General features: G+C 47.9%; 1 protein-coding gene across 1 annotated transcript in view; it reads left to right on the top strand.

Annotated features, from left to right (window-relative positions):
- Nucleotides 1–25,170, top strand: part of SYT16 (synaptotagmin 16) — a 125,549-nt gene that overhangs the window by 84,469 nt on the left and 15,910 nt on the right. The window contains exons 3-5 of the mRNA XM_048485872.1: nucleotides 8,432–8,644; nucleotides 13,442–13,698; nucleotides 23,970–24,413. Of these exons, the coding sequence (XP_048341829.1) occupies nucleotides 8,432–8,644; nucleotides 13,442–13,698; nucleotides 23,970–24,413 (914 nt within the window). The remainder of the gene's footprint in view (nucleotides 1–8,431; nucleotides 8,645–13,441; nucleotides 13,699–23,969; nucleotides 24,414–25,170) is intronic.

Below are 25,170 nucleotides of genomic sequence, written 5' to 3'. Positions count from 1 at the left end.
TTTCCCTCACGGAACTTAAGGCTGCCCTGATCGTTCTCTGACTTTTCCACTGAAATGTCACAACAGTCCGGTGAGGTGAGTTAGGTTTAGGGTGTATCACTAGCCTAACTTTCTCCATTGAGCTTCATGGCACAGCAAGGGTTTGATCTCTTGCCTCCCACTATGGCAGTGGTGGCGAACCTATGGCACGGGTGCCAGAGGTGGCACTCAGAGCCCTCTCTGTGGGCATGTGCAAACAGAGTCCCCCCTCCCCACTCATTTAGGCTGGCCTGGGCCGCTGGGCTCGATTATTAGCATTAAACCTAACACCTAGTTTTGCAGAAGCAGTGTAGGTAACCCTGTTAAGCACTGTTAAACCCCACTGATTTTCATGCAAAGAACTAAAGCGCGATCCTTTACCTGGGAGTAAGCTCGGTTGCTGGCAATGGGGCTTGCTTCTGAGTAAACCCTCCTAGGGTCGTGATTCACTCTTTGGAAGAGTTGCACGGTTGCTTCAAAGCAAAGCCACCGACTACCACCGAGCTCACTCCTGAGTAGCGCACGCCTCAGAGCCAACCGTTTTTTCTAAACTAAAACCTCAGTATTCAGGTTAAACTGCCGTGTTGGCACTTTGCGATAAATAAGTGGGTTTTGGGTTGCAGTTTGGGCACTCGGTCTCAAAAAGGTTCACCATCACTGCACTATGGTATAGTGGTTAAGAACAGTGGACTCAAATCTGGAGAATGGGTTGGATTCCCCACTTCTCCACATTAGCAGCAGACTCTTATCTGGTGAACTGGATTTGTTTCCCTGCTCCTGCGCATGAAGCCTGCTGGGTGACCTTGGGCCGGTCACAGTTCTCTCAGAACTCTCTTAGCCCCACCTACCTCACAAGGGGTCTTTTGTGGAGAAAGGAAGGGAAAGGAGTTTGTTGACCCCATTGAGTCTCCTTACAGGAGAGAAAGGTGGGGTATGAGCCCGAACTCTTCTGCCCAGGTCCTTGAGTGACATTGTAGCTATGATGCCGCTTCTGGCTGAAGCAGCCTATAAAGCTAAAGAAATGAAGACACGTTGCTGACTTGTGCAAACTATTGTCCATTTTCACAGCTGCTTCTCTGGGTATCAGCCAAAGATAGACCATCATCCTTTGACTGGGCATTTCAGCGACCTCTGACCAGTAGTGGGATCCAAAAAATTTAGTAACAGGTTCCCATGGTGGTGGGATTCAAACTGTGGCGTAGCGCCAGTGGGGCTGGGTGGGGCATGACAGGGGCGTGGCCGGGCATTCCAGGGGCGGGGCATTCCTGGGCTGGGCTGTGGCAAGGATGCAGCCGCTGCGCCGGTCCTTGGGTGGGAAACGAATGCACGCAGGCGCAGGCTGCCACGCACGCCGGTGCACCTCCTGCTAGACTGCTTCAAGTTCTGCGCGCTACTGCTGAGAGGAGGGGCATAACTAAGGCAAAAATCACGTGGCAAAATCACCAATTAGTAACCCCCTCTCAGCACACGCAAATAATTAGTAACCTACTCTCGGGAACCTGTGAGAACCTGCTGGATCCCACCTCTGCCTCTGACTTTCTCTGTGCAAATCATTTATTTATTTATTTATTTATTTATTTATTTATTTATTTATTTTTTTGCGCAAGCTTTTTATGCCGCCCCATCCCGGAGGAATCTGGGAAGTGATTGTACCTTAAGAAATGAAACAATATGGGCAGTTAAAACATTTAAAGCAGCGATAACCAACAGCGTTCCTGGTAAATATGTAATGAAATTACGGTAAATAAATGGCGTTCAGTGATCTACTGTTGTAATTCCCTTCCCTTTTTTTTAGGGAGAAAGGCGTCCGACATTCTAATCTAAAATTCCCTCCCTCTCTAAAGAGGGGATGGCTGATCTGAGATGACAATTGGCCAGATTGGCCGGGGCCGGGCAATGGGGCACCATCAGCGGCGGTTCCTCAAAGGCCGGCGGAACAACTCCGTCTTGGGCCCTGCGGAGACTCGCAGGTCCGCGGAACGGTTAACTGGAGGAAGAGTGTTCCCGCAGGCGGGGCCAGAGCCGTAAAGGAGCTCTGGCCAGCGTGAAACCAACGGTATCATCGGTTAGAGGTACCTGAGTAAATTGGCCTCAACCGATGGAGAGCCGTGCAGGGGCGTATGGGGTGATCACGGTCGAAGATCACGATGGTCCCAGGCAGCGTAGAGACCTTAAAGGTCAATACCAACACCGAAGATGATCAATTCCACCGGAGACATTTTGGCTGGCACAGTATAGGTTGAATATGCTGCCAGGTGGCGCTACCTGCAAGCAGGCCAGCGCTGCATGCTGGACCAGTTTTAGTCTCCGGATCAAGCGCAAGGCCAGCGTAAGAGCAGTTACAATAGCTAATCTGGAGATGACCGTTGCATGGATCACAGTGGCTGGAGTCCGGCAGGAAGGCCAGCCGCCCGGGCCTGGCAGTGGAAAAAGCAGCCGGGTTGTAGCATGGAGCCCACCCTGGGTCTCCATTGACAGAAGCGAATCAGGTGGACCCCAGACTTGCGGGCCGGAGGGTCGAAGCAAAGTGGCCCCTCCCACCAGTGACATGGAAAGACCCTTACGGCAAACCAGAGGATCTCCGTCTTCGACGGATTCAGTTTTAACCTGCTCTGCCGCAACCAACCAGCGACCGCCTCCAAACAGTGCTGTAGAGCCACAGGGGCGGCGGCTGCTCCCCCCTCCATCAACAGAACGAGCTGCGTGTCATCTGCATTTAGCTGGAACCTGTGGGTTTATAATGTCATGTTAAAATATCTCATGAGAAAGTGAAGACAAAACAAGTGCTAATTGGTACTGAAAGCAGAGGGTCTGTGGCTCAGTGGCAGAATTTCTAGCTTGCAAACAGAAGGTTAAATCCTGAGCTGAGTAAATAATGTGAAAGATCTACCTGAATCTGTGGAATGCACCTGCCAGCGAATAGGCAAGACTTACCTTGGTAGACTGATGATTTGATTCAGTATAAAGCAACGTCATGCATATTGTTATTTATTTCATTTTATTTACCATATTGGTATGCTGTTTTTTTTCTGCTCAATTCGGGCTCTCAGAGCGGTGAATAATAAAAACAAGAAGAAAAGTTTGGATTTATTCCCTGCCATTTTTCCCTGTGAAGAGACTCGAAGGGGCTTACAAACTCCTTTCCCTTTCCCTCCCCACAACAGATACCTCGTGAGCAGAGGTGGGATTCAGCAGGTTCGCACCACTTTGGCAGAACCGGTTGTTAAAATGGGGCTTGTAAACAACCAGCTGTTAAATTATTCTAATCTCACCACCGGAACCGGTTGTTAAATTATTTGAATCCCACCACTGCTTGTGAGGTAGGTGGGGCTGAGAGAGTTCAGAGAGAACTGTCACTAGCCCAACGTCCCCCAGCAGGAATGCAGGAGTGCGCAAACACATCTGGTTCACCAGATAAGCCTCTGCCACTCACGTGGAGGAGTGGGGAATCGAACCCAGTTCTCCAGATTAGAGTTCACCTGGTCTTTACCACTAGACTGTGAAGACTATAAAAGCCAACGTTTTAAAACAGTAGATTTAAATAAAACCATCAATCAAAAGCAAACAAGGAGGAGGGTCAGTGAGGTTATTGCTATGAAACAGAAGACTTCACAAGATGGTGGAAGACAGTTATGGGGGGAGGGGCCCAGATCCTTACTCTGCAGAATTTACAACAGTGTGTATATGATGCTCCTCCTCACGTTACCTTTGCCAGAATTCTGTGAAATCGATTTGGCTCAGAGAGAATCACTGGGCCCACCTGATGCACAGTTAAATCCAATGCACAATTAATCTAGTCTAAGCCTGTTAGTTTCAACGTCCTTTGCCTGAAGAAGCTCTGCTTAGAATTGCATTGCTGGCAGGTTTCACTGCCTGACTAGGTTTCGAACTCAGGTCCGAGTCTCACACTCCCGCTGCTATAACCGCACTGGCTCGCACATCAGACAAGTTCAGTGGCCCAAACTTTGTGGCCCAATCTTAAATTGTGGTGTAACCTCAGCTTGTGGGTTCTGTGGGGCAGAACTTGGAATGAGTTTGCAACAGCAATTTTTAAAAACAAAATGGTTTACTTTCTTAACATATAACATCAACATTTAACATCACACTTCAAGGTCCTGTTCAGGTTGCCTTTTCAAGTCCTTATATTTACAGTCTACTGATACTGCTAAGTCCAATTCTTCTTTGCAAGCGGGTTGGCTCCTGAAGACTCCAAGGGCTTGATGAACAGGCTTCAACATGATGAAGGTTTCCAGGAGAACTCTCACCCGTTACAAACATAAAAAGAACCCTTAACAAGGTGTTAAGGGCTTATACCAATCAAGGTCCGAGTCTGGTAGCCTTGTCTTCTCCAAACTACATGAGCTCTGCAGCCTCCTCCTGCTTTGGGTCTCCACCCCTTTCTGGGTCAACCCATTCTGAGCATGAGGGTTACAGTGGCGACCTGACCGAAAGTTAGGAAATGCTCCACTATTTGGTGTCTTCCCGGAATAGGAGCCCCAAAGCACTGGCACGCTTCCGGGTTGAACCCTGGCTCTGAAAACCGCCCTGCCTCCACTTGGCATCCATCTCCCCTTATAAAGGAACAAATATTCTTCTAATAACATCACCCGGTATCTCCCCTCCCTCCACTGGAACGCACATAGAGAGATTCTTGAATCTCGCTTCCATCTGTGTCAGGGAAACTGAACAGGAGGAAGCATTCCTTTCGGGAACTCATGGGAACAGGCGAGCTGTGGGTGTTAGGAACAGTTGGAGTGTCATATATTTTGTGTGTGTGTGAGTGAGAAAGAGAGGGAGAGAAAAAGAGCATGCAAGCTGTCAAGCGTTGTTACTAGTTTGTATTGCTTACCCTTGAGAATGATTCTGGCAGCAGGCCAGGGGGATTTGGAGTGGTTGTAACCATTTTTTCGGCAAAACCGAACGGCTGAAATTTGTGCAAACAGAAACCAAGGCAGATCTCCACTCGAGGGCTTGAGTCCCGGGGTGTGCTTGATAGGGCGATGCGCATTGCATGAAAATGCTGGTTTAGAGTGGGGGGCGCTGGGGCTGGGGGCGCTAAAACTGTGCTTCGAGGCCAAAATCACCTCGTTCTGCTCCCTCTGCATTGTGGCCTCCGCTGCAGGGCATGGGCGCCTCTGCACCGGAGGGGCGTAGGGGGCGATTTTGCACTCCCCACGTGATTAAATAAGTGGTGCCCGGGGATATGGGCCAGGTACGTGTCTGCTCTCAGCCCCCCCCCCCCGTCTCCCCAGGTGTCTGTTGTGGGGAGAGGAAGGGAACGAGTTTGTAAGCCGTGCTGAGAGGTATAAAGCCAAGCTCTTCTTTTTCTTCTTCCCTCCATTTTATGGCAGCCATTTTGTGACTTGTCCTGTCTCCCGCGGCAACCATTTTGTGGTAGCACCTAGCACTTTTTCTTACATTTCAAAACTAGTAACCATTTCTGCAAGTGTTATCGAAAGCTTTCACGGCCAGAATCACTGGGGTGCTGTGTGGTTTCCGGGCTGTACGGCCGTGTTCTAGCAACATTCTCTCCTGACGTTTCACCTGCATCTGTGGCTGGCATCTTCAGAGGGTCAGAATAATGAATGAAAGTACGTGCGCCCTTTAAGAACTGGGGAATAAGGACCGAAAGAAGCACGTGACGCACATATGCTTCTCTGCGGCTATATTCTATACGATTTTGATACATATAAGCATACACATACAATATACAATACTGAGTGCTAATACACTTAAATGACAGGTAAGTCTCTGGGAGAAGTCAAACGATTGTAATGATCAGCGCAAGGCTGTGCCGTTCATCGTATTAAAGGATACAGTCTTATTGTTATTTCCATTCGCTGTATATCTTACATCCCATGTGCAATTCTTATTCTTTTGAGTCTATGATCAATTTGCTGCTCTCAGGACATGTATATGTTCATCATATCCGCATCTCGAGCAAATCTGTATTCTCCCTCCGGAGACATTCCCCTTGTAGCAATTAAAGGAGCCTTATCTCAACAACGGAGAATTTGCAGAAGCTGCACGCGTATATGCAGCCTTTTGGATGCCTTCATCAGTGCTACGTCATTCAAATATCCACTTGCATTATCTCATCAAATACTTGCAAGGGTCCTCTGAAGATGCCAGCCACAGATGCAGGCGAAACGTCAGGAGAAAATGCTACTAGAACATGGCCATACAGCCCGGAAACCACACAACACCCCAATCTCTGCAAGGTTGGGGACTCCTGGACAGGATTGTCTCGCATTAAGTCACGGCTTCTTCTTCCGGGAGAAGCATCCACAGGATCCAGCCCCTCATCTCTGACCAATTCACTGGTTCACTCCTCAGATGGCCGAGTGACACTTTGTTCTGCAGGTCAAAGACTCGAATTCCTTTTAGGTTAAAAAAAGTGGGCTAAAGCCGAGTTGATTAGCATTGTTTTATTCAGTTTGAGTTATAGAAAAGATCCCGATTTTCACTACTTGTTAATGAGAGAATCTTAAATATAACTTTCCTGTGAATGTTGCCCTCCTGCTGAAATTGTGGTTTGGGCTGGCCGGCTTAGGGGCGTGTAATAATTTTATTCTATGTTATTGGACTTTTATACCTTTTGTTACATCCGCTGTAAGCACAGGAAAAGAAGACTGCCGTCACTGATGTAAATAGACTAATAAGAAGCTACGTATGGGAGCAGCAGTGGCGTGGTGGCTAAGAGCAGTGGCTAAGAGCAGGTGCATTCTGATCTGGAGGAACCGGGTTTGATTCCCAGCTCTGCCGCTTGAGTTTTGGAGGCTTATCTGGGGAATTCAGATTAGCCTGTGCACTCCCACACACGCCAGCTGGGTGACCTTGGGCTAGTCACAGCTTTTCGGAGCTCTCTCAGCCCCATCCACCTCACAGGGTGTTTGTTGTGAGGGGGGGAAGGGCAAGGAGATTGTAAGCCCCTTTGAGTCTCCTACAGGAGAGAAAGGGGAGATATAAATCCAAACTCTTCTTCTTCTCTTCTATGTCCCTTTCATACGTATTTTTTTCTTGAGTTAAACTCTTGGGAGAGGCGGGATGTTCTGCTGGTTTGTGGCAAAACTTTGTGCTGATTGGCTGGCCTTCTCTGATGTCACCAGGAATTCCCTCTCCCTCTTCTGAACAGTATTTGCATCTTTAATAATGCAGCAAATGAGTTTTTAAAAGTGGTCTGCCCGCTTGAAACTTGGTGCACAGGGTAAGACTGAGCCAGAATGTGATTCTATGATGTGAATGGCTGTCGTTTCAATTGTTAAGATGAGCCTATGCGTAGTCGTATGGTGGGAGAAACATGCTTTGAATTCTGGGTTTTTTTACCCTATTATATCTGCCTGGACCTTTCAGGATTGGAAAATTAATGCCGTGTTTCCCCGAATATAAGACAGTGTCTTATGTAAATTTTTGCTCCCAAAGATGCGCTATGTCTTATTTTCAGGGGATGTCTTATTTTTCTGTAGTCTGTTAGTCAGGCATGCTTCCAAACAAAAACTTTGAAATGTCTTACTTTCGGGGGATGCCTTATATTTTGCACTTCAGCAAAACCTCTACTATGTCTTATTTTCAGGGGATGTCTTATTTTTCTGTGTTCTGTTCATCAGGCATGCTTCCAAACAAAAACTTTGCTATGTCTTACTTTCAGGAGATGGCTTATATTTTGCACTTCAGCAAAACCTCTACTATGTCTTATTTTTAGGGGATGTCTTATATTCGGGGAAACAGGGTGGATGTTGGTACTTATCAATAAAGTTTTAGTCATCTGGTAGATATTTCAGCTACTTAAATTATAACAACAAGGAAACCTAACAAATGTGAAACAGTGCCAAATGACAAGTCTTGTTTATGGCTCCAAAAAACTCCAGCATCAAAAGAAGTGAAGTGAATGAGGGGAAAAGGGATAAATGAGTAATTTGTGCTGATTCAACCAAAGATCCCTAACAAGAGCATGGAAGGTCAAGGGGAGAAGGGGGAGCGAATTTGACATTCACTGGAGATGAATTGGGAAAATATGAATGTGTCCAAAACAGCCCTATCTCAAGCAATGGCTCAGGCAGCGGTGACGAACCTTTGGCACTCCAGATGTTATGGACTACAATTTCCATCAGCCCCTGCCAGCATGGCCAATTGACCATGCTGGCAGGGGGCTACGATAGAATTGAATCCATAACATCTGGAGTATACTCCATAACGTCGCTCCTATGGAAGCTTAGGAAAAGAGAGAAATCTTGCCCAGCCTTTTGTACCTAACTTTCTTGATCTGGAGTTGTTAGGATCTATAGCACCGTTTTCTGCCTCGCGCTCCATTTTTCTTTGTGTCTGTTTCCTTACATGACAAGGGGTGAAATCCACATTCTCTCTGAATTTTGTGGCTGTCAAAAGCCTACTCGTGTGTGTTCTTTTCTCCCAGTGCACAGTTACGGGGAGGACGAGGATCTCACGACGTCTTCCGACAGCGACGACGAGATGATCAAGCAGTTCGAGATCTCCGTCTCGCGTTCCCAGAGCTTTCGGTCGGGAGTTTCAGAAAAAGGGACCCAAGCGGGTTCCGACCGCAGGCCCAAATTCAACCGCTTGCTGTCGAACCACGAGGAATACAGTACGGAGGGATCGGAATGCGAAGGTACTATCGAGCTTCATCCGATGTAAGCGAAGTGGTGGCACTGGAGAATCGACAACCGAACCCGGACTGAATTCCATTATTTGTAGACATATGCAAATAATACCTGGCGTGCAGGTTGAAGAATTCAAGTTCTAATGATTACACCTTCCCCGAAATCCAGAGCCCTAGTGTATGCATGCATCTTTCAGTGATGCGTATACATTCTGCGTTAGAGATCTCTACTAGATGAGCATAGCCATCCGGGAAGGAATTCACCACAAGGATTCTGCTGTTGTCTGTACATCTCTTGCTGAAACTCACCTAAGATGCTAATAACCATACAAAAAATTTACCTGCCTAGAAACCCTTCCTTATCGCTTGCAAAAGATTCTGTGAAGTGTCCATCAGTGCAGATTAATGTATCATCAAAGCTGGAATCAACTGGCTGTTGTGGGTTTTCCAGGCTGTGTGGCCGTGGTCTGGTTGTTTTTGGTCCTAACGTTTTGCCTGCATGTGTGGCTGGCATCTTCAGAGGCAGATCAAGGTAAGATGTGTTTAAGATACTATGCCATGAAGAGAAACATCTTACCACGACATATCTCTGAAGATAGGAGCAAAAACTACTAGACCATGACCACACGGCTTCGAAGGCTTCTACAACATCATCTTGAAGAAGATTAAGTTTGCCTATATATAGCCCGGTTGGTGGCGTACCTTTTCGAGACCGAGTGCCCAAATTGCAACCCAAAACCCACATATATCGCAAAGTGCCAACACGGCAACTTAACCTGAATACTGAGGTTTTAGTTTGGGAAAAAACGGTTGGCTCCGAGGTGTGTGTTACTCGGGAGTAAGCTTGGTGGTAGTTGGTAGCTTTGATTTGAAGCAACCGTGCAACTCTTCCAATGGGTGAATCACGATCCCTAGGAGGTTTACTCTCAGAAGCAGAAGCCCCATTGCCAGCAACCAGAAGCTTACTCCCAGGCGAAAGGATTGCTTTAGTTCTTAGCATGAAAACCAGTGGGGGTTGCTTGGCACTTAACAGGGTTACCTACACTGCTTCCCCAAAACTAGGTTTTAATGCTAATGAAATCAAGCCCAAATTGCCATTGACCCAAGCCAGCCCTAGATATTATTATTATTATGTGTGGGGGGGGGGGATTCTGTTTGCATGTGCCCACAGAGCGGGCTCTGCGTTCCGTCTCTGGTGCCCGTGCCATAGGTTCGCCACCACTGATATATAGAGAGTACTGGCAGGTGAGGTTACCTGCTGCCTGGCCAAAAAAAAAGTCCTGTCCCTTTAACAGAGACTTCATGTGATCTTATCTATGGAAAGCTTCCTGTCCATTTCCACATGTTAAATTTCTGTTAAAGGGACAGAACGTGTTTCCCCAGACCTGACAGCAACCCTACTTTCAGACTTGGCCGTGTGCTCTTGAACACACCTGGTTTTCCCCTGTGTCTACCTGCAGCAAGGGAAGAACTTTCCGGAAGGTTTGCCTGCCATTTCCTCATTCAGGGATCCCCTGACTGACCAGCTTCAGAGGTCCCCTGTGATGCTCCAGAGCACGGTTTCAAAGTCACAGGTCTACACATTATTCGGCTCCAGTAAAAAAAACCTCAAACTGTATTTCTCAATAGTCTTGTTACATTTTTCAAAGTTTAAATGATATCCTGGCTGAAGCCCAAATCCGTAAAAACCCTGGGGGTATGCGTGGGAGGTGTATAATTTCATTTCTCTGCAGAGAAGCACTTCTATTCTAAAAGCCCGTGACATTTCATTTATTTATTTATTTTAAACATTTTTGAAAAATCCTGACTTTCTTCCCACGGCTCTGATGGATGTCCTTGTGTTCCAAATGTATGTCAAACACAAGCGCATTAATTTTAGAGCTACAATCTGTTATGTAGATGACTCCCACTGAGCGCAGCTGAAAATCTGTGGAACTGAGCGATACAGTTTGCAGTCCTGTGCACACTGATTTGGGAAGCCCACGGCCGTCCCTACAGTACATCGAAATGAAATTGTGACCTTGGTTGGTGAATGTCGGTAATGCTCGTAAGAACGTTTTGATAATGCTCGTACGAACGTTAAGAAGAGCCTGCTGGATCAGAGCAGTGGTCCATCTAGTCCAATATCGTGTCTCACACAGTGGCCAACTAGTTCCTCTGGAAGGCCAACAACAGGGCATAGAGGCCAAGGCCTTCATTAGAACATCTGAATAGCCCTGCTGGATCAGACCAGTGGTCCATCTAGTCCAGCATCGCATCTCACACAGCGGCCAACTAGTTCCTCTGGAGGGGCAACAACAGGGCATAGAGGCCGAGGCCTTCATAAGAACATCAGAACATCCCTGCTGGATCAGACCAGTGGCCCATCTAGTCTAGCATCTCATCTCACACAATGGCCAATAAGTTCCTCTATAGGTCCAAGAACAGGGTATGAAGACAGAGCTCTTCATAAGAGCATGAAAAGAGCCCTCCTGGTCCAGCATCCAGTGGACCAGTGGTCCTTCTAGTCCAGCATCCTGTCTCACACAGTGGCCAACCAGTTCCTCTGGAAGGCCAACAACAGGGCATAGAGGCCAAGGCCTTTCATAAGAACATCAGAATAGCCCTGCTGGATCAGAGCAGTGGCCCATCTAGTCCAGCATCCTGTCTCACAACAGTGGCCAACTAGTTCCTCTGGAGGGCCAACAACCGGGCATAGAGGCCGTGATAAGAACATCCCTGGATAAGAACATCCAAAGACCCCTGCTCAAAAATAGGATACAGAAAACAAAATGCAAAAAAGCAAGACAACTCATAACAATAAATATAAAATACAATATTTAAACTTTTTTTTAAAAAAAATCTTATTATCCCTTACTTAGTTACCAATACTATACTGATTGTCAAATATATTCCAGTTATTCTAACTGGTAGGAATCAGGGGATATAGTGTAGCCAAATTGGTTGGATAGTGAGGAAAATTAGGAAAACCTGCGTAACTTGTAATTTCAGAAGGATATACTGTGGAGTACTGTGTCCAGTTCTGGTCGCCGCATCTCAAAAAGGATATTGAGGAGATAGAAAAAGTGCAGAGAAGGGCAACAAGGATGATTGAGGAACTGGAGCACCTTCCCTATGAGGAGAGGCTGCAGCGTTTGGGACTCTTTAGTTTGGAGAGGAGGCGGCTGAGGGGGGATATGATTGAAGTCTACAAAATTATGCATGGGGTAGAAAATGTTGACAGAGAGAAATTTTTCTCTCTTTCTCACAATACTAGAACCAGGGGGCATACATTGAAAATGCTGGGGGGAAGAATTAGGACTAATAAAAGGACTAATAAAATCTTCACGCAACGTGTGATTGGTGTTTGGAATATTCTGCCACAGGAGGTGGTGATGGCCACTAACCTGGATAGCTTTAAAAGGGGCTTGGACAGATTTATGGAGGAGAAGTCGATTTATGGCTACCAATCTCGATCCTCCTTGATCTGAGATTGCAAATGCCTTAACAGACCAGGTGATCGGGAGCAGCAGCAGCAGAAGGCCATTGCTTTCACCTCCTGCATGTGAGCTCCCAAAGGCACCTGGTGGGCCATCACCAGTAGCAGAGGCTGCGTCCAGCAGAAGGTCCCTTCACGGTGAGTAACCAATGGACCGTTCTTATGTTCTTATGTTCTTATGATATTTATATTTTTAAACCTGTAAATGCTGCTTCAAAGTTTTGTATTATTTTTAGTGTTATTTTAGTATTATGTATTATGTCGCTTTTATATCCTGGTCTTGGACCGTATAAATAAATACGATATGATAGCCAAATATATTAACTACAACCACACATACATATTCACTTGGGAAAAAAGTTCTGCCGTCAATTTTTTAATCTAGAAAATATTCAAAATTGATCAAAGTTAAACTTCATTGTTCAACTGTTTCAGCACAACACATAAAGTATGTACATAAAATATAGTTTCCATTTCTCATCAAATTCTTGTTTCGGCCGTTTGTTTGCCAGATCAGTTAACTTGGCCATTCTTGCACATTTTGTCATAGATCATTTTAAAGTACAGTGGAACCTCGGTTTTCATTGCCTTCGGTTTTCATTGCCTTCGGTTTTCATCGATTTTTTCAGTGAAAAATTTGGCTCGGTTTTCACTGATTTGCAGTAAGGTGCAGGGGTTTGTGGAGAAAAATCACTCAGACAAAGCTGTTGCAGGCCGTGTCTGCAACTTGTTTAACGACAATGTCTTGCCCCATTTCAGACAAATCTTAAAGAGGCGTCAGAAACAGACCTCTTTAGACAGCTTTCTGGGGTGACATTGGTCCACTGGCTCTGAAGCTGGTCCTAGTGTTATTGTTTGTTACTGTTTTCAGCATTAAACACTATATTTATTCACCCAAAATGTGTTTTTGGTATGTTCTTTGGAGTGCCTAGAATGGATTAATTGGATTTACATTGATTCCTATGGAAAAGCTTGCCTCGGTTTTCATCGGTTTCGGTTTTCATCGATCCTTTTCGGACGGATTACCAACGAAAACTGAGGTTCCACTGTAGTGAATTCAGTCTTCAGGGTAGGAATTCAGAAGGCTCCTATGCAGTGATGGGATTCAAATAATTTGACGACTGGTTGTTTAAAAGCACCATTTTAACAACTGGTTCTGCTGAAGCGGTGCGAACCGGCTGAATCCCACCACTGCTCCTATGCCTAGTGAATACATCCAAGATCAACACTGTCGTGGGTTAAAGAGACATAAACACATTCACCGAAAATGACAGACAAGTTAACGTAAATCCCTCCAACATGATTTTTCTCTCCTTAAAACGTGTTAGATCTGGACGGGTTCAGCCAACTGAGTTACCAAGACAACCTCTCTTATCATGAGGATGATCGGCTCTCCTTCGATTCGAGAACTGCCTCAGAGAGTCGGGGCTCTGGTCAGCCCAAAGACCCCGAGAGAGAAGCTGGTGCGACTCCTAATCTCAGCCGGCAAGAAACCGAAGGCAGCTTGGAAATGGAAACGGCCTTTAGCAACCAAGCCTTCGAAGGGAACGATGCGACTGACAGCTCGTCGGCCTGGAGCCCGGAGGTAAGATCGAGAGCCCCCCTTAAGGGTGTTTTGATTCTCTCTGGAATCTCCCCAAAGACAGCTGCTCTTGCATTTACCACATTGTGGTGGTGGTAACTGAGTAGGGCTATGTTGCTTTTCGACAGCTCCGGAGCCTAAAAGCTGGGAGCATTGTTTTAGACCGTTTCACAATGCGTGGCGCATAAGTTATTGTGTTCAAAGTGTTGCACAGAAATAGTGACCCGGGTAAAATGTTTGGGGGCCTTTCTGTCAGATGTCTCTTTGACCCCTTTACTCTTAGCTCCACCACTTGGATCTCTCCGCCTACCTCTTAATGTCCCAGAGTTAGCTTGAAGCCAGGGCAGGGCTTTGGCAGGGAGTCATGGCTGCTCTTGTTACCATTGGTCTGGTTGCTCTGATGTCATAAAGGGGATGGACTTTAAATGGTTGCTGCATTTCTGTGAAGGGACAAAGGATGGAGACTGGCTGAACAAACCTTCCCAGAGAGCAGGTTGTAACCCTACGCTTCAGAAATAGAATTGAACTTATTGCCTGCTGCCATCTTACCGAGGAAGCTAGCAAGATCAAACCTTTACACCATGTCCCAATAAATTTGCTTTCCCTTAATCTGACCTTTCTTGTAACACTACCATGTTTCTCCGAAAATAAGACAGTGTCTTATATTAATTTTTGCTCCCAAAGATGCGCTCTGTCTTATTTTCAGGGGATGTCTTATTTTTCCGCTCCACAGCTGCATGCTCTGGTGTTCTGTTCGATGGGCATGCTTCCAAACAGAAACTTTGCTACGTCTTACTTTCGAGGGATGTTTTATATTTAACACTTCAGCAAAACCTCTACTACAGAGAGCAGCAGAGGCGTAGGAGGTTAAGAGCTCGTGTATCTAATCTGGAGGAGCCGGGTTTGATTCCCAGCTCTGCCGCCTGAGCTGTGGAGGCTTATCTGGGGAATTCAGATTAGCCTGTACACTCCCACACACGCCAGCTGGGTGACCTTGGGCTAGTCACAGTTCTTTGGAGCTCTCTCAGCCCCACCTACCTCACAGGGTGTTTGTTGTGAGGGGGGAAGGGCAAGGAGATTGTCAGTCCCTTTGAGTCTCCTGCAGGAGAGAAAGGGGGGATATAAATCCAAACTCTTCCAAACTCTTCTTCTACGTCTTATTCTCAGGGGATGTCTTATTTTTGGTGAAACAGGGTAAGCGTTATGAAGAGTCCTGGTAGGCTCAAAAGTTTGCATCAATCTTTTGTGCTTAATTCGGTTGGTCCAGTAAAGGTATGACATGGATTTTGTTCTTCTGTTCGGAATACGGTAACCAGGCCTCATGTGACGGGGGAGGGGGAGGAGGGTACCAGCAGAGGCGGAGTGCTCATGGGGACATGTGGGGTCGTATGTCCCCAGGCACAATGCCAGCTGGTCATGTGGGGGGGGGCAGTGGAGAATCGCCCACCCCTCCCCTCAACCCTGCCACACTAGGCTGCTCTTTCAGCCAGTGAACCCTCCGCCAGCCGAAGGAGCAGCCTGGCTTGGCTGCCGGGCACCCCCCGGGCCACAGCAGGCTCCCACCGGCTAAGGTAAGTGGGGCAAGAAAGGGGGTTCCGCTGAAGCAGGTGTTGCCCCGGCACCATTCCCCCCCTCCCCCCACGCCTCTGGGTACCAGCAATTCCTCATTGCCCACTGGCCGTCCAAGAAGAAGAAGAAGAAGAGTTTGGATTTATATCCCCCCTTTCTCTCCTGTAGGAGACTCAAAGGGGCTGACAATCTCCTTGCCCTTCCCCCCTCACAACAAACACCCTGTGAGGTAGGTGGGGCTGAGAGAGCTCCGAGAAGCTGTGACTAGCCCAAGGTCACCCAGCTGGCGTGTGTGGGAGTGCACAGGCTAATCTGAATTCCCCAGATAAGCCTCCACAACTCAGGCAGCAGAGCGGAGAATCAAACCCGGTTCCTCCAGATCAGAGTGCACCTGCTCTTAGCCACTACGCCACTGCTGCTCCAAGTGGTGGCACGAGGGGGAAAAAAGGTGCTGCCGCAAGTGTCATGAAAACCCAGGAATGATAACGGATAGTCCTAGGAATCACAGGAAACTCTATGGTTTTCAGTCAAGAGAGTTAGATTTGTACTGAATATTTGCTAATGAGTAACAACTGTCCGTTCTAATAAAGAGATTCCCCACGTTAGAAGTAGCAGCGTAGAATCAACCGGGTTTGATTCCCCGCTCCTCCCCGTGAGTGGCAGACTCTTATTTGGCGAACTGGATTTGTTTCCCTGCCGCTACACTGGTGACTTTGGGCTAGTCACAGTTCCCCCTGATGTAGGGAATGGAAGGGAAGGAATCTGTAAACCAGCTGGAGTCTCCTGGCAGGAGAGAAAGATGGGGTATAAACGCAAACTACTTCTTCTTCTTTATTAATAACCTTTCAGCAGGAAATGTGCAACTGATCACACCCACCCCAATTTGCCAGCTTTGGGTTGCAGCCAGCGCGAAGCCGACCATTAAACCTATCATGTCCTTGCCTGAATTTGACAGTACACAATCAGTTGTTTTGAGAGCCTTATTTATTTGTTCGTTCGTTCGTTCGTTCGTTCGTTTATTTATTTATTTATTATACCGCCCCATCCCTGAAGGGCTCTGGGCGGTGTACAGCATAAAACCACAGATAAAAACATCGTAACAGACTGCCACAGTTGTAATAAAACAACGGTTGTGTCCTAAGATGGCCTCTTACTTAAAACCTAATCCTCCTGGGAGGGGGGTGGGAGAGGTAGAGGGTCCTGATAGTAGTGAGGACCCATATATCCCAGTAACGGGTCCCCATGGTATAGGGGAGGGGGCACACTCAGCGGCTGGTTTCTCCAAAAGCCCGGTGGAACAACTCAGTCTTGCAGGCCCTGCGGAAATCCCCAAGGTCCCACAGGGCCCAGACAGCTGGAGGGAGAGTGTCCCACCAGGCAGGGGCCAGAGCCATAAAGGCCCTGGCCCGAGTGGAGGCCAGCCGCATCATTGAGGGGCCAGGGACCTCCAGTAAGTTGGCCTCTGCCGAACGCAGAGGTCGAGCTGGGACATATGGGGTAATGCGGTCCCAAAGGTACGAGGTCAGAAATCAGCCAGGACCTTAGAATCATAGAGTTGGAAGAGACCACAAAGGCCTTCTTTAGGAACTGAGCATGTCCATAAGCAACGGGGCTCTTGCGTTCGGATTTGTCCACATTTCGCTTCCCCTGTGTTAAAATCCTGCCTCCCTTCATTCCAACTTGAAAGGTGACGGCTTTTTGAAAGAAAATCTTCTCAAAGCAGCTGCAGTCTCATCCACAAGACGATCCTGGATGAATCACGGCCTGTCAATTGTGTGCCAGCCTTCCCTGTCCCGTCCCCCCCCCGCAACTCCCAAGCAAGGATTTTTTAAAAAAAGAAATATGAATAACATACCAAAGAAACAAGATTGCCGGGTGCGCTCGGATTCCATTCAGTCGCCCGCAAGTTGGTTCTCTTGCAGCTGCACTGAAGTTGAAGGCTGAATTCCGAGGTTCTAAAAATATTCTGATATCTCTGGACTTCATTCAAACACCCACCTGTTCAGAAATAAAAACAGCACTTTGGCATCAGAGCCTCCAATCTGCTTTCAGGGCCACGCTCATAATTGCCTTCCCTTTCTTTCCATTCTTCCATATACTTATTTTTCATTTCAGCCGGCTCATTTTTAAAAAATCAGACTAAAAATCATACATGCAGTGTATCGAAGGCCGCATTCAATAGAACCTGACCTTTATAGCGTCTCCCCGCCGCCCTGCCACCCGAAACAAAGAACTTTGGTTCGAGGACAGAACTATTAATGCTCGTGCCCTTGTTAGATGAGACGTTCGGCAAGCGTTTCTGCTGGAAGAAAAGAGAAAATAGGATGGGATAGAGTGTTGGGACTCCAAACCAAGAACCCTGTAGGGCAGGCCAAGTCCGCTGGCTCACTTGCTCCACTGTGACCACTGTGGTCAGGGGAGGGAAGTGCAGGTAGCTCAGATTCAAACACTGGTCGATTCCGACCAGGCCAAAAGTCATGGCTGAGGGACGCTATGTAGCCTGTTTTTTTTTGGGGGGGGGGGCGACTTCACACGGGTCCCACCCCCCAAATAAGTCTGCCCTGTTTTGTTTCCCACAACCTGGGATTTTTTGAAAATCACTAAACCAGCAACCATTTTGAAAAATCCCAGGCTGGAGCCGCTCCTGTGTGAACGATCAGACGGCAGGTGCTCTATTTCCCTCCCTTCCACCGTGCCATCCACGGTCAGGGAGAATCTGCCTGTCATTGGCCTGCTATTGCAGGGAGGCCCCATATTTTTTTTATTGCGCAGGTTGCTCAGGAGAGCCAGCGTGGTGTCGTGGTTAAGAGCAGGTGCACTCTAATCTGAAGAACTGGGTTTGATTCCCCGCTCTGCCACTTGAGCTGTGGAGGCTTATCTGGAGATCCAGATTAGCTTGTGCATTCCAACACATGCCAGCTGGGTAACCTTGGGCTAGTCACAGTTCTTCGGAGCTCTCTCAGCCCCACCTAACTCACAGGAAGAAGAAGACGAGTTTGGGTTTATATCCCCCCTTCCTCTCCTGCAGGAGACTCAAAGGGGCTTACAATCTCCTTGCCCTTCCCCCCTCACAACAAACACCCTGTGAGGTGGGTGGGGCTGAGAGAGCTCCGAAGAACTGTGACTAGCCCAAGGTCACCCAGCTGGCGTGTGTGGGAGTGTACAGGCTAATCTGAATTCCCTAGAAAAGCCTCCACAGCTCAGGCGGCAGAGCTGGGAATCAAACCCGGTTCCTCCAGATTAGATACATGAGCTCTTAACCTCCTATGCCAGGATGTTTGTTGTGAGGGGGGGGGAAGGGAAAGGAGGTTGTAAGCCCCTTTGAGTCTCCTTACAGGAGAGAAAGGGGGGGATATAAATCCAAAACTCTCCCTTCTCATCTGCATAGCTACACAGGTGCAGCCAATCGTATCGTGGGACAATTGGTAGGGCTGTGGGGGTTCATTTCCACATGCCTGCATAGCTATACATGTGTTGCTGGAAATAAAAAAGAGAGAGAAGCATGTCCATGCGAAAGTGTGAAAGGAACCCGGATTGTTCCCGTGGGCTTCAATTGCTGCCTGCATGGCACTCATGTGCATGGGAAAAAGGAAAACGGCTTCCTTTATAACGACTGCAACCCACTGTACATTTGCTGTGTGGAATCAGCCACTGTGAAACCAAAGGATTACTACCCTGAGTTAGAAGCTCCAGTCTAGTCTGACCTCATCAGATCTCAAAAGTTAAGTAAAATTGGCCCTGGTTAATATTTGGACGGGAGACCACCAAGGAATTCCAAGGTGGTTACACGGAGGAAGGCAAAGGCAAACCACCTCTGTTGCCTTGAAAACCTCATGGGGTCCCCATGAGTCGGCTGCGACTTGAGAGCATATACACAGGGAGGGTGACTGCATCAGTATAAACCATCACAACATTGGATCTGATGCTACAAGGCTTCAAAGCCTCATGCTGTGATTCTCTAAGGGTCATGTCCAGCGGTGGGATTCAAATAATTTAACAACCGGTTGTTCACAAGCACCATTTTAACAACCGGTTCTGCCGAAGCGGTGCGAACCTGCTGAATCCCACCACTGGTCACATCTGTATAGCTACATGGACAAAAAACCCTGAAATAATATTTCAGCAGTGGTGTAGGAGGTTAAGAGCTCGTGTATCTAATCTGGAGGAACCGGGTTTGATTCCCCGCTCTGCCGCCTGAGCTGTGGAGGCTTATCTGGGGAATTCAGATTAGCCTGTACACTCCCACACACGCCAGCTGGGTGACCTTGGGCTAGTCATAGCTTCTCGGAGTTCTCTCAGCCCCACCCACCTCACTGGGTGTTTGTTGTGAGGGGGGAAGGGCAAGGAGATTGTCAGCCCCTTTGAGTCTCCTGCAGGAGAGAAAGGGGGGATATAAATCCAAACTCCTCCTCCTCCTCCTCCTCCTCCTCCTCCTCCTCCTCCTCCTCTTCCTCTTCCTCTTCCTCTTCTTCTTCTTCTTCTTCTTCTTAAAAACTGACATAAACACCACACGAGACAGCCAGTGTGAGCTCAGAAAATTGCACCTGCAAGGAAGTCCAGGGACTGCAGAGCGGCGTGGGAAACGTTTTCAAGAGATCTGCACAGCGAGTGAAAACACTTCTGCAAGAGAATTGTTTCCAGAAAATCATTTTTTAAAAAGAATCGCTTGGGAACAGCACGCAAATAAAACGTTTTCAGGCAGGAAATAAAACGTTTTGGGCTGAAAACCATGCAGAACTCCGTGGAGGAAATGTTTTATTTCCTGCCTCAAAACGTTCTGTTTTGTTTTTGCGAAAAGAGCCAATGTAACGTCCCACTGGGGCCAAAGGAACTTAACTAATTAGAGCCACCCATTTCTGTCAAGCACTGGTGACACCTTACGGCAGTGGTGGTGAACCTCTGGCACGGGTGCCAGAGGTGGCACTCAGAGCCCTCTCTGTGGGCATGCGCAAAGTGCCCCCCTCACACGTCTAGGCTAACCTGGGCCGCTGGGCTCACTTATTAGCATTAAACCTAAGACCTAGTTTTGTGGAAGCAGTGTAGGTAACCCTGTTAAGCACTGTTAAACCCCACTGATTTTCATGCAAAGAACTAAAGCATGATCCTTTACCTGGGAGTAAGCTCGGATGCTGGCAATGGGGCTTGCTTCTGAGTAAACCCTCCTAGGGTCATGATTCACCCATTGGAAGAGTTCCATGGTTGCTTCAAAGCAAAGCCACCGACTACCACCAAGCTTACTTCTGAGTAACGCATGCCTTGGAGCCACCCGTTTTTTCTAAACTAAAACCTCAGTATTCAGGTTAAGTTGCCATGTTGGCACTTTGCGATAAATAAGTGGGTTTTAGGTTGCAATTTGGGCACTCGGTCTCGAAAAGGTTCGCCATCACTGCCTTACGGAGAAGCTTAATTCACCTCTCCTTTCTGGATTGTGGACTAAAACCATGTATGAAGGTGATACACCTTTTCATTTTGCTGCATTCTTGAAATTGTAAAAAAGTTGCGCATGTGTATGTCAGACATTGGTTGGCTGTCCGGCACCAGGCAGACTACAGGATAAGCTGGCTATACTGCAGATGAGCCGGGCGGCTTGTAAGCTGTTCGGCCTGGTTTCTTTTCCTCGCTGTATGCCCTGTTCTCGTACATCACATGCTCATGTTTAAATAGAAAGGAGTGATCTCTATAGCAACCCGTTCTCGCCTGAGATTAAAAAGCACCTTTGAACGGAAAACAGAACACACCCAGGAATTAGTAAACTGAGCACCTGTAGTTTCCCTCCTCCTTCGAGCACTGACCCCCTTCCCGCCCCACAGGGTTGTATAATCTAAATAAATGTTTGGCAAGGTGGCAGAAGGGCTTAACCGGACAGTGTCCTTTCGAGGAAGGAAATCTTTACAATCTCTGACGTAAAACGGAAGGGCGGGTGGGTGTATGTATAACTTGTCCTGATGCTGTAATGCAGAATACCACCCCCGCAAAATGCAAGGCATCAAGCAGGACTCTCAGGTTGTGATTTAGAAGAAGAAGAAGAAGAGTTTGGATTTATATCCCCCCTTTCTCTCCTGCAGGAGACTCAAAGGGGCTTACAATCTCCTTGCCCCAGATAAGCCTCCACAGCTCAGGCGGCAGAGCGGAGAATCAAACCCGGTTCCTCCAGATGAGATACACAAGCTCTTAACCTACGCCACTGCTGCTCCCATGGATACACTCCTATGGATACACTCCTATAGATACACAAGCACTTAACCTCCTACGCCACTGCTGCTCGTATTTAATGATACGATAGGGGTTCTGCTACAGACAGGTCACTTGTGGGACAAGTTTGGTAACCACGCGGGACTGCGATAGAAAAGCAAAGTTTGAGACCGCTAGCAATTTAAGGGCCAACAAGATTTTTCAGGGTATAAGCTTTCAAAAGCCGAAACTTCGTATCTGGGGAAGGGAATGCAAAAAATCAAGCTAGTCCTCTCAGGTTGTGATCTAATGGTGTGAGAGGGGTTCTGCCACACACAGGGCAAGTTTGGTAGCCAATTTGAACTGCGGTGGAAGAACAAAGTTTGAGTCCACGAGCACATCACGGACCAAAGTGATTTTCCGAGGTATAAGCTTTCGAGAGTCAACGCTTTGTATCTGGTGAAGGGAGCTTCGACTTTAGCTTTAAAAAGGGCTTGGACAGATTTATGGAGGAGAAGTCGATCTCTGGCTACCAATCTTGATCCTCCTTGATCTCAGATTGCAAATGCCTTAGCAGACCAGGTGCTCAGGAGCAGCAGCAGCAGCAGAAGGCCATTGCTTTCACATCCTGCAGGTGAGCTCCCAAAGGCACCTGGTGGGCCACTGCGAGTAGCAGAGAGCTGGACTAGATGGACTCTGGTCTGATCCAGCAGGCTCTTTCTTATGTTCTGCATGTGAGCTCCCAAAGGCACCTGGTGGGCCACTGCGAGTAGCAGAGAGCTGGACTAGATGGACTCTGGTCTGATCCAGCAGGCTCTTTCTTATGTTCTGCATGTGAGCTCCCAAAGGCACCTGGTGGGCCACTGCAAGCAGCAGAGAGCTGGACTAGTTGGACTCTGGTCTGATCCAGCTGGTTTGTTCTTATGTTCTTATGTCCCAAAAGCTTGTACCTGGGGAAATCTTGTTAGTCTTGAAGGTGTTCCTAGTCACAGATTTTGCTCTTGTAGGATGTCACTGCCCATGACTCTCACCATGGACAATCCCAAGGAGCAGAGACAGTTTCCCCAATATTGGCATCTTTTCAAAAGCAGTGGCTAAAGATTATTTATTTACTTTACTGATATTCTGCCTTTCTCAGGCCCTTTCCACACAGGCCAATTAAACCGGGATAATGCCACTAAAAAACCCGGGTTGGGGGGGACTTTGCACGGATCCCGATCCTAACGGAGATCCGTTCCACGTTTCCCCCCCAACCCGGGTTTTTCAAGAATCGCATCTACAGAGCCAGGCAGGGGAAACGGGCCATATCATGGCCGAGGGGGCGCTTCGCAGGCAGGCAGGGAAGGGGAAAAAAGGCAGGCAAGGAAGAAAAAAAGATGGGCTTTTGTGCGAAGGTGTGCGCCCAGCCAACATACTGGCTGTCCACGGGCCGGGGCAAGGGTGTGTTCATGTAACCTGCCTCTCCCCCGCTTTATCGGTCTGTGTGGAAAGGGCCTCACTGGGACTCAGAGCAGATAACACAGTCTGAACCAATGCAGTCAATACGATGAAACATGTAAAAAGCAATGTAGTATGACTGGGATTATGGAAATTGCAGAACGGGCGATGCTCAGGGTTCAGCGGTGTTGAGCATCAGGCTCAAATTACATGTTGTGGGACAGCAGCGTGGTTGTGTCTTTTTCCTTTGTGATGTTGAAAGGCCTCCGAGGGTGAGGAAGGGTGGCTCAGATCCATGAGAAGACACCCTTTTTCTCGTGCGTTGTTTCCCCAATAGAAATAGGCCCCCTCAGATTGTATTAGTGGTGGTATATGGAAGAAGATAGACGATACGGGCACCTGTCTTTTTCCTCCCTTACGGGAACTAATAGGGCACAAACCTAGAGGAGCAGCAGTGGCGTAGGAGGTTAAGAGCTCATGTATCTAATCTGGAGGAACCGGGTTTGATTCCCAGCTCTGCCGCCTGAGCTGTGGAGGCTTATCTGGGGAATTCAGATTAGCCTGTACACTCCCACACGCGCCAGCTGGGTGACCTTGGGCTAGTCACAGCTCTTCTGAGCTCTCTCAGCCCCACCCACCTCACAGGGTGTTTGTTGTGAGGGAGGAAGGGCAAGGAGATTGTAAGCTCCTTTGAGTCTCCTGCAGGAGAGAAAGGGGGGATATCAATCCAAACTCCTCCTCCTCCTCCTCCTCCTCTTCTTCTTCTTCTTCCTCCTCCTCCTCCTCTTCTTCTTCTTCCTCCTCTTCTTCCTCCTCTTCTTCCTCCTCTTCTTCCTCCTCTTCTTCCTCCTCTTCCTCCTCTTCCTCTTCCTCTTCCTCTTCTTCCTCTTCCTCTTCCTCTTCCTCTTCCTCTTCCTCTTCCTCTTCCTCTTCCTCTTCCTCTTCCTCTTCCTCTTCCTCTTCTTCTTCTTCTTCTTCTTCTTCTGTGTCCCAGATCTAACTTCTACACCAACTATGCTCCAGGGAAATTTCAGAATTTCAGGGCTACCTTATTTCCAGCACCCTGCTTCACCCGTATTTTATGTTTATCCTTCCAGGAATTCGATGAAGCACGTGCCCTCCCGGTTCATCCCAGCGCCCACGAGCCCATTTCCAAATGTGGCGACTTAGATGTCCTCTTTGACTATAGGCCCTCAAGCCAAAAGTTGGTTGTGACTATCCTGGAAGCGAAAGATATCCCGGACAAGGACCGCAGCGGGGCGAGCAGCTGGCAGGTGCACACGGTCCTGATGCCCAGCAAGAAACAGAGGGGGAAGACGGGCGTCCAGAGAGGGCCCAACCCCGTCTTCAAGGATAAGATAACCTTCGCAAAGCTGGCCCCCGAGGAGCTGAGCAGCTACGCTCTCCGTTTCCGTCTCTATGCAGTGCGCAAAATGATCAAGGAGCGGATGATGGGCGAGCGGCTCTTCCATCTCGGGAGTCTCAACCAGGAGGGGGTCATGAAGGTGACGCTGGTCCTGGAGCCCAGGAGCAACCTGCGGGTAAGTCCTGTGAGCTGAAGTAGCCGAACAGCTGCTTTCCTTCGACTTCCTCAGGGCAAAAGGGGAGCGATGATCCTTCAGTCTTCGCTTTGACAATATGTTAGGTCTCGATCCTCGAATCAATCAACGGACTCTGGATTGTTAATCAGCAGCAGAGGTGGGATCCAGCAGGTTCTCACCAGTTCCCGAGAGTGGGTTACTAATGATTGGTGGGTGCCGAGAGGGGGTTACTAATTGGGTCTGCTTTTCCGTTAGAAATTCCATTAGGTCCAAAAATCATAAAGCCCTGTTGTTTCCTATGTGGCTGGTTAGCGAAGGTAGAAAACGGGATCATTCTCCCTGTTGGGCTGTTTTGAAAACATGTTTTAGAAATATGGTCAAGCTCCTTGTTTAAGGAAAGTATCCTTCTTTTGATTTCTAGAAACAAAATGAAGTATTTGAAAGTCTTAAGTATTTGACAGGCAGTCAATTAGAGGAGAAGTACTTGTTTCTGTTGGCAGTAGACGATAGGACTTGCTATAATGAGTTTAAATGATGGACAGAAAGATACCAGCTGGAAATTAGGAACTTTTTTTTTACAGTAAGAGTTTTTTACAGTAACAGGGAAATTATTAATGCCCAGCCATGCCCCCGTCGTGCCCCGCCCAACCCCATTGGCGCTACGCCACTGTTGGAATCCCACCACCATGGGAACCTGTTACTAAAATTTTTGGATCCCACCACTGATCAGCAGCATTTATTGGGAAGGCAATGAAGC

The sequence above is a fragment of the Sphaerodactylus townsendi genome, linkage group LG02, assembly GCF_021028975.2.
Source record: "Sphaerodactylus townsendi isolate TG3544 linkage group LG02, MPM_Stown_v2.3, whole genome shotgun sequence".
Classification (NCBI taxonomy): Eukaryota; Metazoa; Chordata; class Lepidosauria; order Squamata; family Sphaerodactylidae; genus Sphaerodactylus; species Sphaerodactylus townsendi.
This window is presented reverse-complemented; position numbering and strand designations above follow the sequence as displayed.